A 15,613-nucleotide genomic window follows, 5' to 3' on the forward strand; every position below is an offset into this window, starting at 1 on the left:
CTGTTAGTCGGCGCGATCCTTACATCATCTCTTTATTGGAGAGAGCGCGAGAGAGAGAGACAGGGGGAGAGAGAGAGTGTGAGATGAGAGTGAGAGAGTCAGTGCAGCCAGGCTCCTCTTCGCCAGTCCTCAACTGCGAAGCGAGGTTGACGGACCGACTGGCGTTACCACCACCCTGCTGTTTATTCTGAGTGTTTCCTCTCCCTCTCCCACACTGCTGCGTCTGCACCGGCCGTGAAGATGCACCGGAACCGGCACCGTCCTGCCCAGGGATCGACGTTGTTATTGTCTGTGGCTTTGTGGATTTCCAGCCACGTCAACTGTGTGCACGGAGCTTTGCCAACAACCCGTAAGTTGTTGTTCTTTATTTTTGGGATGTGTCTGCCAGCACTGAGCGGGTGAGTCTGGATGTGGGTGGGAAGCAGACCGAGCCTGTCTCTGGAGCAGAACAGTAGAGGCAGAAAGGTGCGCTTACCGGTGAGGCTGCAGGTATGCCCGCGGTGGTGCCAGCTGGGGCACTCTGGAGCTAAAGAGCCGGGCTGCGCCGGGGAGAGGGAGCGGGAGCGCGCGTACCTTCTGACTTTAGATCTACACGTGTTAACTCCCGGGGATTTCTCCTCTATTGATTTTAGCGCCCGGGATTTTATGACCGTCGGGTGCTTTTTGATCACGGGTTCTCACGGCTACATTTCAGTGTGTTGGTTGAGGTTTCTTGTCTTTTGTGCCGTCTCAATCCTGAGGCAGAGCGCTTTTGAGGGAACAGTTTCAAACCATTTCACAAATGGCCATTATATGAGGTCACTGTATTTGTTTTCATCACATTGGATTTGCCCAACATCAATCCAAATACAGAGGTTTCGTTGAATCTCCAAATTTGTAGGAGGGAGTTATGGTCTCTAGGACTTTGTGGAAGATAAGTCTTTACCGTCAGTGACCCAGGGGATCATTAAAGATGTCTAACTTTCAGCCCATGCGTGTCTAAATCAGGTTGTTCATGAAGTTTCAGTTTAATTTGAATTTTGATGAATCTCTCCACTATTACCAGGTCTGAGTCTATAGCCAACTTTATTTTTCAGCAAACGGTCATGCTCAGAGATACTTTAAATACAAAGGCTGCATTTGCCTGGTTAAAGGTTTTTGCTTATCAATAATTAACAACCCGTAACATTAGGATCGAGTTTGCACAATTATTTCCTCTTATTTTTTCATTGCCATCTACCAAGGGGAGTGACGGCATAAAGTCTGTAGCTTTTAGGCTTCATAAGCTTATTGGTAGCCTATTAAATGTCCATCTTAAAATAACCAATTATGTTTGGTTCGGTGTCATTCCGATGTCGCTGGCGGTGACTGAGTCGGTGTGAATGATTGCCCCGGTGATCGGCAGGGCTTCTCGGGTCCTGGATGAATGTATCCGGGGACGCGCCTCATTGATCATCCCGGAGATGGCACCGCGAACTATTTGCGCGTGCCTGCACATATGTCTGCGTGTGCGCGTCAGCTGATGTTACAGAGGAGAAAAGAAAGACGTAGAGTTAAGAGGAGATGCGCTGTGCGTTTTTCTTTCACAAAGCTGTGGCTTATAAGAGCGCGCTCACAGCGAATATGAGTCACAGACACAACATTTTATTTATAAATAACTGTTTTGATGCCTTTATGGAAATCCTCCGGTATCTTGCTCCCGTCAATTGGCTGGTCTGATAGTGTCCCCTGGGCAAGTAGAGATTCAGTGTCGTCCTAAAAAAATAAAATCAGCTGTGGGCTTGAGGTTGATTCAAAGACTTGTAATGAATGGAATATTACATATTTAGACCTGTTGAATCTTTCAAACAACAAAGTCTACATAAATGATTTCTTATCATATATGTATTTTATATAAAAATCCAAGACCTTGCTCAATCACTTCACTATCTATTGCATGTTGATATATGTTGCATTGCCCAATAGAAGACAACACTACAACACAACGGGGATATTAAAGTGCGGAGAAGGATCGATTTGCAAGATGGGGGGCAAGCAGTGTGACGGAGAGCACGACGGAGAGAAAGTCATATGAACAGCATGTTGAATCGGACCAACAGTTCCAGTGCTGAGCTTAAATCTGAATGCTGATTTGATCCCTCCTCAGGGACTAGATGTGCAACACTTGGGGGAATAGACGATGCCATTGTGACCAATGGTCTGAGGCATGGACTAAAACAGATTAACATTACTATCCTACCGAGGCAAAGACACTTCAATAGGCTGGTCGAACCAGCCGGTGTGAAGTTTCAAGTGCAATTCTGCTTCTATGAGGTGGTTCCTAAAATTAAAAGAGAACATTAAGGAGATATTTATTCTGTTTCCCAATTTGTATATGGATTTATACGTATGTTAATTTATGCAGTATGTTCATGCAGTTCTGTTTCCCCAAATGATTGCATGTTGAACTATAATCCAGGGATTTTCTCCTGTGCAAATTTAGCCTAAAGCGTCTGCAGTTTCATGTTGCATGTCATTATCACTGAATTGGCTAGCACAGCGCTATCAATGCTAAAATCTATAGCGGTCCGACAAAATTAAATGAACATACACAGACGCATGCAACTCACATCAGCACAACGGTACATACACAATCACAACTGGACAAAAGTAAGTTGCATTTGTCCTTGTTGTACTTCAGCTATATGTTCTATTTGTGTATTAATGTGCGACTGTACTTGAAGTGTATTTTATATGCACAGATATTTGGCCCAGTCGTACAGTATTCATGAATGTTAAGTTTACTCGAACCTCGTTTTTTTTTTTTTAAAAGGGCAAGTCTTTCATCTAATCAGCCTCAAACCCTCCTGCCCTGCTTTGCACCATTGCTATTCATCAGTATTTGCGTAAAGGACATGGTATATGCTGTAAACACTCTCGGCACCGGTGTGAAAAGTCAAGGAGTTAGTGACACTGTGGGTGGCTTAATGGGATGTCCCTAGAGCCTGTCTGTTATAGAATCAGATTAGCCTTTTCTCATTTCATTAAGCATGCCAGGCCATTTGACATAACCATCAGTCTGTTTGCACCTCCAGGGCCACACAGGGCAAGGCTAGACAAGGGTTTCCTGTTATTCAATATAATGCATTGTATACCATGCAAAACAAAAAGTATTCAATTGCATTGTGTTGCCAGAATGTTCTTGTTTGAGTTTGAAGCATTAATAGTTCACCCCATTATATTTGACTGGGGCCTTGGCTAAGGCGTGCCCATTTAGACTCTGTATAAGTGGCTAATTTTAACATTTGACTAGTTGTGACTGATCCAAAGCAAAGAAAAGAATAATCTGACATGTCCTCACACTCCTTCCACAGTAGCATTGATGAAAGCAGCATTTCTACTGTCAACAACTGAGTCACTGTGACCAACACACAGGTACACCTGGTGCCAGTTGTGTAGCCCTGGATCGTGTGTGTGTGTTTGTAATGCCTCCCAGTAGGAGGTGGTAATAATGGGTTTAGAGCTGGAGGAAGCGGACTGGTTTGTCTCAGATTAGATCAGCGCAATACTTGGTGTTTAGCTTTGTGTGGCGCCTGTGTATTTATGTGTGTGCACCTGCCTGTGTCTTGGTTGTGTGTGTGTGTGTTTGTCCACGTTGGTAGATTTCTAATGTGTTGAGTCAAGTGAGCCAGAGTTAGGAAACAAGGTTGAGTTGTTAATTGCCATTGTTCTCGTCTCACCTGTCCTCCTCTCTCTAAATTGCCCTCTTCCTCCTTTTTCTTTTATCTATCACCCCTTTGCACTCCCTTCATTTTCCTGCCATCTTGTCTTATCCCTAACTATCCCTGATGATTCCTCGTACTCCCTCACTCACCCCTCCCCCCCAATGGTCTGATTCCCCAGCCTTTCTCTCATCATTCTGTTTTTCCCCCCTCTCGCCTCCTGCCCTTTTTCGTGCCCCCAACTATCTCTAATTCTCTCTATCTCTACGTGGCTCTCATCACTGGTTTTATCGTCTGGCCATAATCACTCTGTCCCTCGTGTGTTTTCACCCACCCAGTCTCTCTCCACACAATCTGTCCCCTTCTCGTTCCACGACTGATTACTAATATGTTTGATTAAAAAGTCCCCCACGAGCCACTTTCAAGGGAGCAGTGTGACGCATCTGCTTGTGCATGCTCGTACAAACTCTGGAAACAGCACCTACTCTCTGTGTCCACTGCACCAACCAGGCTGACGTGGATCACGGCCAAACAGACACAGAGACACTGTGTTCTCCTCTTTCAGTCTCATACAGCTCTTAGACTTTCCTTGCCCCATCAAAGTATGAATATTTTATCCCACTTAAACATGAATTCCCGACGATGCTTTTCAGACAAAAATGCTTGACCTATCATCCACTGCTTTCCAAAAAGCACTTTATTTTCATAGCACAATGAATCCGAATTGCTTCATTTCACAGCAGCCCATAATAAATGAATATGAATTTTGTCTTGACAAGGATATTTTCACAACTTCTATGGTAACACATCCTGATGTTATACACACGTTTACTGATGAGCCTTTACCCTTGCACACTTCAATATATGCATTCAAACATGTTTAAAGTCAATATATTGCTAAAGCGTTGTCGTATAACAGACCACCATGACTGTTTTCTTTTTGTCCATATCCTGCCGGCTTTATACGAGGACTGCCGTATCGGTCCCCCTGAAGAATTGAAATTTCTTTCTTGAAAGTGAATGCTTCTGTGCGACTATCTATGTTTCATCATGGGAGCAAGGGGTACAAATGGGCACTGACAGGTCATGCAGCATAATTCCCTTAACAATGTCAGTAACGTAACATGCACACACAGAGGCCTTCACTACACCACACCATGCACGGTAAGTGTGTGTGTGTGTGAGAACATGTGCAAATACGCAGGATCTCAACGTTATCCGAGTGGAATGTGTTCTCATTAGAACCCGTCGGGATCTGTCCACCTTGTGAGACCAAAGCATTCTGAGACGGAGAGGAGGCTGGCAGGATCCGGCGAGGAAGGGAGAAGGACAAGAAAAGAGGCAGCATTTATTAGACAAGAGGGAAGGATGAGGAGAGACAGCTTGTGGAAAGATGCCCAGAAGCCGAGGATTTTCTCTGACACCTTGTCGTTCGATATTACCGCTGTTATGAGCTCAGAGCGCAGACTTGCATTGGTTAGAAAATGCACCGGGCTATGTCACCTACTGTAATACTGCACTTTACTTTGTGACAGCTTGATTGATCATATAACGGCCTTCATAACTGCTTGTTCAGTTAATGTTAATATCCACTAAAAATCATCATTATCATCATCATTTAAAATATCTTTTTATAGGGACAGTATGAACACAAATTGTGAGTAAAACATATATATTATAAAAGAATAATTAAAACGATGAAGCTGCAAATATATAAGGTTGTTCTAACCTGAGAATCCTGAAATCTCACAAGCTCAGTTTTTACAACAAAATGTTAATTTAGAAATCCACTGAGTCAACATCCCCCATCATCAGGCTATTTAGAGAGGTTTAGATGATAATGTGACTTTTCAGCCTTTGAAACTTCTGAACCATATTAACTGTTACTGTGGACGTTCCAGGTGTAAAATGAAGCAATGTGTTTTGCTTCAACCTGACTGAGTTACCCTCTGTATTTAGTTCTGAACCCCATTTTACAACACTAATTGATAGGGTACAACATCTGTTCTAATCTTTGGGGGATGCCAGAATTGAGTTGCACCAGGGTACTGGAGGTGTTAGAGCAGTTAAAAGCAGTGTCAGTGAACCTGACCCAAATCATCGGTGTCAAAACAATCGTGTCAAAAGCGGCACAAAGTAACACTGGGCAGTCCCCTCTGTCACTGGCAGAGAGAAGGTTTAGTGTTCTAACCGCTGTACATGCTCTTGAAGTAAATCCAATGCTAGGGAAGGCGTCAGTGTAAATAAATACAGCTGATTGAACAATGAGGACATGATCCCTCACTGGCATCCCACCCAGTTGTGTTGGTTGTAGCTGGCTGCAGCTAGGCACTGAATCCCAGGGGCAAGCATTTCCAGTGAGGTGACGTTTGAGTTCTGTTTTAATTGTCTCCGCCACATTCAGGAGTATTGTAAAATGATTAATTAATGCACATGAATTTTCACGTAGAGGTGACTGAAGATCTATACTAATACCACAGGCGCTATATTACTTGGCAGAATTGATGTATTATCGGTAGTGTTAATCGTTATTGATGATAGTGTAGCATTTATAGAAAATGTGCTGCAGTTTTTAAATTACTGTGGCATGTTATTGTTTTACATATTGCTGTTTTAAAGCACAGCCTCTCACTGTCTGCTTTTATATTTAAAGCTCCTGGTTTGTTGACTTCACTTTGAGTTTGGGGTCCCCTGCCACATGGAGGCAGTAAACTCCTCAGTAGTCTGTTCTTGGATTGCTCTTATTTTTTATTTTTTATGTTTTTTTTTTTGTTATATCTTTTGTCCTTTCTGTTTGCTGTAATCCAAGCTGATAGTTCCCCAGCTAACATCCTATTGGTAATTAATGCATGCACTAGGGACATTTTGTGTAATAATTATTTTGATTGTTGAGCCCATCTAGCGTGACTGATGTGATCCCTGACTTGGAACGCAAAAGGGATCCATAGTGACGGGCAAAATGACATCACAAGTACAGTCATTAAAATAAGTCATTAACAATGTTGATGATAATCAGGACTACAGAGAAGTAACTGTCCTAATGACACCTCTGTCCTATTCCGTATATGCCCACTGCTCTGAAAAACAGCCATCTTCAAAATATGTCAAAGGTTTAGTAATTGAGAAAAAACACATGAGTGTGATGTTATCAAAGTATCAATTTGCCACATGACATGGACACATTAAATGATTTAGTCAGTGTATATTACATAGCGAGTACAGTAATTTAATGAGACATTGAGACAATTACATTAACTAATTAGTTATTGCTCATGTAAAAATCATCAGCAATCATTTCTAAGTCATTAGCCAAGTGTTTGCCAGTGCTCAAGCAACATCAATCTGCAATCCTTGAATTATATAGGGTTGCACGGAGAGCGTATTGTCGGTGGATAATTGAACTGTTGCTTTTGCTTGCTTCCCTCTGTGAGTTTAACCTATATTCTGGAACATTAACCCTTTGATCTGCACATGCCTGATGGCTAGCATGATGAATCTTGGGGATTACACATTAAAAACTGCAGCACAACATCTGTCCAGCTGTCTCACTTATGCATGCACGCACACACACACACACACACACACACACACACACACACACACACACACACACACGTACACAGCCAGACTCTCAGCTCGTTGATGTTGAGTCTCACCATGTCTTTCCCTCTCCATCCTTTTGTCACTCCACACATACAGTATGTAGTCTAGTAAAAATGTCTGTCTGTGTGTGTGTGTGTGTGTGAGAGAGCGAGTTGGTGTGTTTCTCAGGCCGTGCATGTACGTATATGTGCATATGCACAAGTCCCTTTCTGTCATAATGGATGTTGGATGAGCCACCAGCTCATGTGGAAGACTGTGGTGGAAAACGGCACTGTGGCGCAGCTAAGACAAATGTTGTTATTACTCTCAGCCTTTGCGTTCAATTTGTTTTTTAAGCCGCTTGAATACCCCATTTACAGCCCAAGATTAAGTGAATTAATCTTTGGGCTAGTTCCACTGAAGAAACGCTCCTTTTTTCTCTTTAGAGTCAGAGGGAAAAGCACAGAGGCTGCATGGTAACTTACTGTAGCCAGCCAGTCACTTGGAAAACATAACCTGTGTGTATCTCTATTTCAGTATAGTGAAGCTACAATGTGTGTGCATGACTTGGTCTCTGCGAGTCTCACTGTGGTGCACGTATGAGTGTTTGTGGAAATAAAGAGAAGGGAGAAAGTAAACGGGAAAAGAAAGATAACTGGAAAGGTAAACTGGAGTTGTCTAAAATCACAGCACTACTTTAAATAGTGTTAGCTTAGTGATACATAGATCTCTCTCCCTCTCTCTCTGTCTGCGTGTGCATGTGTGTTTTGATCGGTTGGATCTACAAATGGTCGTTGTGTTCCCTTGCTCGCTTGAATGAACATGTGTATGTTTCTTCCCGTGTGGTTGCATGCATTATGCACACATTCTGTAGTGTGTGTGTGTACTTGCACAGTTATCTTTACAAGGACCAATTTGAGTTTCAGAACTTCACAGTGACACTTTTGGAAAGGGAGGACAGACCTTCAAAAGGTTCGCTTGAGGGTTCAGACTTTCAGGTTAGAGTTAGATAGGGTTAGGATAAGAATGTGGATCAGGCACTTAGTTGGGATACATATCATGCTCATATATGGATTTCTGGGTTTCTACAAGAACATATTTACATGCTTTATTGTTAAAAACGGGGCTAGGAAATGTCAATTATAGAAAGTGAAAGACAAGGTTGTGTGTGTGTGTGTTCATGATCCTGATCCGTGCTCTTTAATACTGGGTGTCTGTCGATGGAGACTGATTCGATACTTCTAATTCCCTAATAATTTATGAAATATGCATCTGACACATTGAACTAACAGATTTGGCCTGCCTTGTATTTGACGAGCTACCTGATCCAAATACTGATTCTGAAGCACAACTGTGATGAGCTTAGATTGTTGATTGATTTTTAAAGGAAGGTTTAGCTGGAAGAATGCGACTCCTGAAACTGACGTCAGCTAGAGGGGACGTTACGTGGCCCTTGTTTGTCATTTCAATTGCTGAAAGCGATGGTCTGCACCAGCTAAAAATGAGCGTTTGTTGAGGCAAGATGTGGATGTGGTCCATCAGCTCTGGTTGTAAGCTAAGATTAGTCAGACAGGGGTCACTGCTTTCATCCTTTCCTGGTCCCCATCTGTCTTTGTCAATGTGAATGAATGTAAATCAATTAATTCCCGACCACATGAACCCTTGCCTGTGTGTGGATGTAGAGAGACTGAGGGAGTGGGCTGCCGATATGAGCTCAGTCAGTTCATCTGCGCCGCGTGCAATGCTTCTTCTGCTTGGTTGTCAGACTCACACAGCAGACGTCCTGCTTTTAGTCCGCTAAGTGTCTAGATAGCCTTTTTTCTCTGACAGAAAGCTCTGGCAGGGCGCATGAGAGCGCTTCATTCACAGTGACGACACCAGTGGTTTTCTGAAAAGTTCAGAGACTTTACACGAGAAGCACTCACAGCGGCCAAACAAAAACGTTGGAGGCTCGCACGCTGGCGCTTTAGTCTCTAAGAATCAGGACAACAGTTCAATATCTCTATTTTTCAATGGACTTGGGAGGGCTTTTACTTCATATATTATTCATCCAGATAGTGGGGACCTGCTTTTAAGATCCATGATTTTGTGAATATGAAAACGTGTTGTGGGAACAATGTCAGGTAAAACATGGTTTTGTCATTCAGGCACAGATGGCGTGAGGATAAAGGATCATTGGGTGGTTGTTGGTAACACAATTCGGAGAAAAGCGAGATCGTCAAAACACCTGATATCCCCTAAATGGTTGACTGTCATCAGGCAGCTTGTTTACTTTTTACTTTTAGCCAAATATTACTGCAGTTAAGTAAAAAAAGGACTCAAAGAAAAAGTAGCAATTGATGCCACTGATGACATAAGTTTGAGCCGTTTCAGCTGTCCTGCAGATGTCCATTTTGTCCAGAGCATTTAAAATAAAATGTAATGTTTGCAGTAGTCATACAATCCAGGCAGAAAAGCCTGGACCGCCCAAAAAACATTTGGGGTGCTGCACACACAGACACTGACCTCAGCCCCAGATGGTCAGGGCTTAGCCCCAGACCTTCTCGACTTCTAGAAACGACCCTGCTCTTACTTCTATCCACCTCATTCTTCGTTCTGTTTAATGCCACCTTGTTTCTGTGTCTTGTCACGTTGCTTCTCCACACATATCTTGGTCATCTGACTTTCCTTAACCATTTTGTCTCTCCTTATCCTGCTCTCTGTACCTCCTCTGTGTGTACATTTCACCTCTCCCTCAAGCTGTCTAGATTAGCAGGTCTAAACAACACTGACACAGCGTTTACCTGACAACAGCAAGCATTGGTCTCGTGACACTGATGTTGGTCCCACAGCTTCTCTCATGTCAGTTTTAAGACAAACTAACAGACACACCACATTTGTGGTTTTAAAACAAATTAAAATGTTTGTCTTTTATCTTCACTGGCATCTTGAGCTTCATTTTTAGTTAAATATTTTCTTAAAGGAGTGAAATATCTCTGCAATATATACAGACACTTTCAGAAACTGAGTCGTCCTCACTTCCTTTTACTCATGCCTTTTGCTCTTTATCAATCAACCAGTTCTATTTGGTCAGAGCATTCCCCTAAATTAGATGCCTGAATAGCTTGTATTTGATTGGTGAGTTGATTTTCATTTCTGCCAACTCTACCTCACCACTTGCTGGCTCAAGGAAATGTGCGTCAGCTGCTTGGAATCTTTGCAAAATATAATAAAGTTCTAAGTTCTTGAAAGGGTTTTGGTTCCTGGGAAATGTTTCTGTATTGAAATGTGTCTTTTCTCCCACCACCCCTCCTCCAACAGACAGCGCAGTCTGTTTAATATGCTCTCCAGTAATAATTCTGGTTAATCCTGACCTTTGTGCAAAGAGGTCAAATTACAAATTAATAAAATCTGTGTGAGTTTATTAAGAATGAGCTCAATTTAGAGCTGCCGAAAGTGCCACAAAGACAATATTGAAGATAGCTGTAGATTGAGTTCGGTCAATCCTTTAGCGGCTCAGTTGATTCATTTGGAGATTCATTAATTCCTCATGAAACTGTTGGTTAATGAATGTAGAACATTGAAATTCACTGTGTGCTTCACATTTCCAAACTGCGATTCCAAATGGAAATATTTGGGATTTAGTTTTAATATCATTACTTAATAAATGCTCATCCCTGGTCTGCTGGCATCTCTATCGGTTGTCTAGAGATGAAATGATGGTGGCCAAATGGATGCCATTACAGCATGGCCGATCACAGATCAGTTTCAGCTCTTTAATCTGTGTCTGGGATGAACAGAGATGCTGACTGAGTACATGGCAGAGAGAAGCACACACGCACACGCAGATAGGAAACATCAAATCTGATTTGTCGATTTATCTACTCAGCCAGCACCCTACCATGCTCCTGTATTTCAGCCGCTCCAGTGATAGATGGAATTTGTAAACATTCAGATTTCTACGTGCATGTCTTAGTATGAATGGGTCAGTGAATGTGCACATATGTAAGTTTGACTGCGCAGGTTGTTCCTTGTTGTTTGGGAAATATGTCAGATGCGACATTAACTCACACACACACGCCCTTACGTAGTGCAGCAGACATCTTCTTTGCTTTTTACTAAGGAGGCAGAAAAGTGTGCAATCGATTGACTGTGAGAGCAGAGGAGAGGTGAATGCTCTTTGGGATCCTTTGAAGGACGCAGTGCAAAGTGCTGCCCTAAAAGCTCAGTGTGGGGTCTGATTCTTTGGCTGGATGTGAAGCTTGTGTAGTCCTGTACGTCAGGGCCTGTAGTCAAGTCTTTATAGTCCCTGCTGGATAATGACTTGTTGCTTGTAGATGGCACTGGCCAGCAGAGTCTTTTATGTTTTATAGAAAGAGAAAAAAAAACATTCACACTGAATATGTACTTTCAATATGAATGACAGTGTTGATTATCATATTTATAGACTGTATAGGCACTATAATGTCACATTAATTGGAACAGGAAATAAACTTAAATTGCCTATTGCCGTACACTATTTATAACAGAACTGGAAAGGTGGTTAGTTTAAAAAGCACTGCAGTCGTCCCACACACTTTGGACTTCATCAAGATAATGTAGCAACATTAACCAATTTAAAAGAGGGACATTTTTGTCCTATAAAACCCGATGGCTACCACTTTTATTGGGCTTTAGTTCAATATAGATGTCAATAGTCAATTGGCAATTAATGAGTTTAAGTGCACTGTTTGATTTGCCAAACTGCAACATACTTTGGATGAAAGCATCCATTAAAAGGCTTACACTTGGAAGAGACCATAAATGAACTGCAGATGTTTTATTCATTTGGCCATTTAAAAATAATCGAAGTCTGTACTCATCCAATCAATTATACAAACCTATAGTTAAATGCCAAATAGTTTAGTCCTTCTCTTTTGGTCTTATGAATTGATCAAACAAAAGCAGGTTATTTCATTTACACCTGTTCTCGATATGTGCAGAGATACAAACGGACACAGAAACACACAAAATCAGAGCTCCTTTCATCTCCCAGATGAAGGGGCATGTTAGAGGGGAACAGAGGACAAGGGCACTGGAAGTGTTGTGTTTAGTCAGCAGAGTGTGTCAGCTAATGGACGGACAGGCCACAGACTCTCCCTGAACAGGATCCAAAACCATTAGCAACTCGCACATTTCAAAGGGTGGTAATGTGTGATCTTGTGAAACCATCCTAATGTGGAGTGTGTGTGTGTGTGTGTCTTATTTACCTCTGTGCATCAAGGCTTGTTTGTGCATGTGAGGTTCAGCGCGTTAATCCTTTGACTTCCCGGTGAAGACGGGTTGATGAGGACATAAATCACCCAATACAATGGCTTTTCACCTGGAATCTTCAGTAGGGTTAAATGGGTTAGCGTGTGCTATGATGTTAAACTATAACATCATATGCATCAGAGATGTCCATATTAATGGGGGTTGATCTTCATAACTTGTAACAAACCTGAATTTGGGCCTTGAGAATATGAATCTGTTCACTCCACCAAGTTGTGTATGTAGTTGTGTATATATTTTGTAGAGGTGGAATTAGGTTGGATACGAGTGCGGTGACATGCATTGACCAAAAAACTGATTCATAACCTGTAATACCTGAGATCAATGTCTTATTTACTGGCCTTGTTGGCGGCATGCAGACTAAAATATCTTGACATCTATTAGATGGATTGCCATGACGATGTGTACAGACAGTCATGGTTTCCAGAGGATGAATCTTCCGGACTGATCCACTGACCGTTATTCATAACATACTTTTATCTTGCATTACATGCAAAGTACACTACATGCGAAATACCGATGACCTACACTCAAGACTGTGTCTGGACACATCTGGCTTAGACACAGATGACATGGCGTGTTATGGCATGTCGAAACAGGAAGCAGTCCAGCTAGGTTTTTCCCTTGGTACTTTTAAGCAAGACACTTGCATGCAGGCAGTTTTTTCTTAATGCAATGCAGAACTATTCAATTGTCAAGCTTATGCACTGGATTGATTTTAATAACTTTAATGTACTTGAAGTGTGCACTCTGCAGCTGTATCATCTAGGAAAATAAAAGTACCGCGTTGGGACTTTGTGTGTTATGCATTTAACATTGTGTATTGAATGAAACTCATTCAAACAACAATGTGTTGGTTATTGTGTCATAGCAGCATTATTTGTTCTGTGTTCTGAATGCAAATGGTGGAGTTATTTCTTACACATTTTAATTCACCTACATTTATCTGGAAACAATGTAAATAGCATTTAGCAAAAATATATTTCTATCCAACAGCATCATAAACCTCTATTGTTCTGGCAAGTGAACGAGAGTAATGTCATTTATGTCAAGGCAGGTTCACACTGTCAAAGCCCATACTGTATTCCCTCTGCTGGCATGAGAGGTGCGCTAATGAGGATCTTAGCTGCCTACAAGTTGACTTGCCCCACGGACGGGAAAAGAAGTAGTGATGTTGCTACACTTTAACTTGAATCAGTGACGACTTTTCAAGCTCTCTCAAGCATTTGTGATCTTCTCTGGTGAATCAGCCAGCATTATTATTGAAATTCATCAAGATTTGGCTCGATTTCACTCTGCCAGACTGTGCAGATTTAGGAGCATTTGTAGATAACGGTCAGTCCTGATACGTCGAACATATCATATTGTAGGTCTCTGATCACAGCATCCTAACCCTGATCCATGGTGATACCTGCCATTTGTGTTTCCAGGTAATAACTCGGGCCTTTGGTTTAGTTTAAAGTAATATAATTTCGTATAATCATCAAGGTAAAAAGAAACAGCTTGTTTTGCTATTACCTGGCTCCTCTCCCCTAAGTTACCACAACATACCCGCATAATTAAAAACAACCTGCCAAGAGGCAAATATGAGTAATGCCACATAGGTCACATGCATGCATTGTCATTGTCTTTGTCCATGTTCATTTTGGGTCCTTTCATACATAACATGTGGAAAAAACATTTTAGACTCCAGTCAATCTATTTCTTTTTCGCTTTACTCCCACGTTACTTTGCCTTGTGGTAACCTGTCTGCTTCCGGCTGGCTACCTGAGGATGGTGCTGCATGCACATTGACATCATGTGGGCAACAAGAAAGTCATTTCCTCTAAATGAAAAGCATCCATAGCATACGGTTGCATCAGAGACTCCTATAGTGGTGTAGAATGTTATTGTATTTGCAGTTACTTTTCACTTTTACTGTTTGCTAGCCCTTGAAGGTATTTGAAGTATTTAAGTATGTAGCATGTATATGTCTACTCTGGTATTTGATGGTTTAGTATAACAATTGTGTTGTAGTAATGGATACCAATTGCCATTGGCATTTTTACCATTAACATCAATGTTAAAATAGGTTGTGATGCCAATTAGTCAGGCAAGCCTCATAATAATGGCTGCTCAGTTTCATTTTCATGTCTATGTATAAAGACAGTAGATATACGGTCATATTTCATTTCTTCATGTAATAAATGTACAAATGTAGATGGATGCTAATGTGCAAGAGAACTATAGAAAAATAAAAAAAATGGTTATGATAATGATTTATTATTGTGATCAATTTGACCCAGACAGCCGTGATCACTGTGAGAGGTTTCCACTGTGAGAGGTTTCCACTGTGAGAGGTTTCCACTGTATTTCTTTATTGAGAGAGTAGTGCCTATGAGCAGAGGAGACATAGGAGAAGATAATCAATCCTTGGCCAGTGGATACATGTGGTTCCAGAGGTAGGGCTTGGAAGAACTACACCGTCTAATTTCTTTCTCTACTGTTCAAAGTGATGTTTTGTCCAGAGCCAGGAATGCCCAGGGCCTTCTCCCCACCCCTGAGAGCTGTGAACTGAATTTTATATGGCAGTAAATATTGATGCCGCGAGAACGACACTGGATAGCAACCAGCTGTACTGAAGGAGGAGGATAATATGAAGGGATGATCAATGATGTTTGAAGTCCTGCAGAGCTTTCACTTTGTGATGTGAGACTTTCTTTGTTATACACCGAATGCAGTGTCTGTGTGTGTGTGTGTGTGTGTGTGTGTCTGTGTGTTTTTCTTGTTTTGTGTAAGACCGTTCTTCCAGACTTCCATTGATATCAAATGGTTGGCTGCAGGTAGCACCTTTCCATTGAGGTTGTGTTTGTTATATATTTCACTTCACCTCATTGCTCCCCTTACTTTCCTTCACCTTACAATCATTAAAATGCCCTCTGACCGTCACCTCCCCTTTTTGTTCTTTACATTTTACATCTTTCGTCACACTTTCATCTCACATTCCCTCCCCCTCTTTTGCTCTCTGTCCTGGTTTCACTTCCTTTAGCACTGATTCAGAAAAGTTCCTCTCCAGTTAACTC

General features: G+C 41.8%; 1 protein-coding gene across 1 annotated transcript in view; it reads left to right on the forward strand.

Moving 5' to 3' along the window:
- Positions 1 to 240: 240 nt before the first annotated feature.
- cntnap2a (contactin associated protein 2a) overlaps positions 241 to 15,613 on the forward strand; it is a gene marked incomplete at its 5' end in the record, with an annotated part of 287,541 nt that continues 272,168 nt past the window's right edge. Inside the window, one exon of the mRNA XM_079292505.1 lies at positions 241 to 349. Within this exon, the coding sequence (XP_079148631.1) occupies positions 241 to 349 (109 nt within the window). The remainder of the gene's footprint in view (positions 350 to 15,613) is intronic.

Source organism: Melanostigma gelatinosum (genome assembly GCF_949748355.1).
Source record: "Melanostigma gelatinosum genome assembly, chromosome: 20".
NCBI classification, from domain to species: domain Eukaryota; kingdom Metazoa; phylum Chordata; class Actinopteri; order Perciformes; family Zoarcidae; genus Melanostigma; species Melanostigma gelatinosum.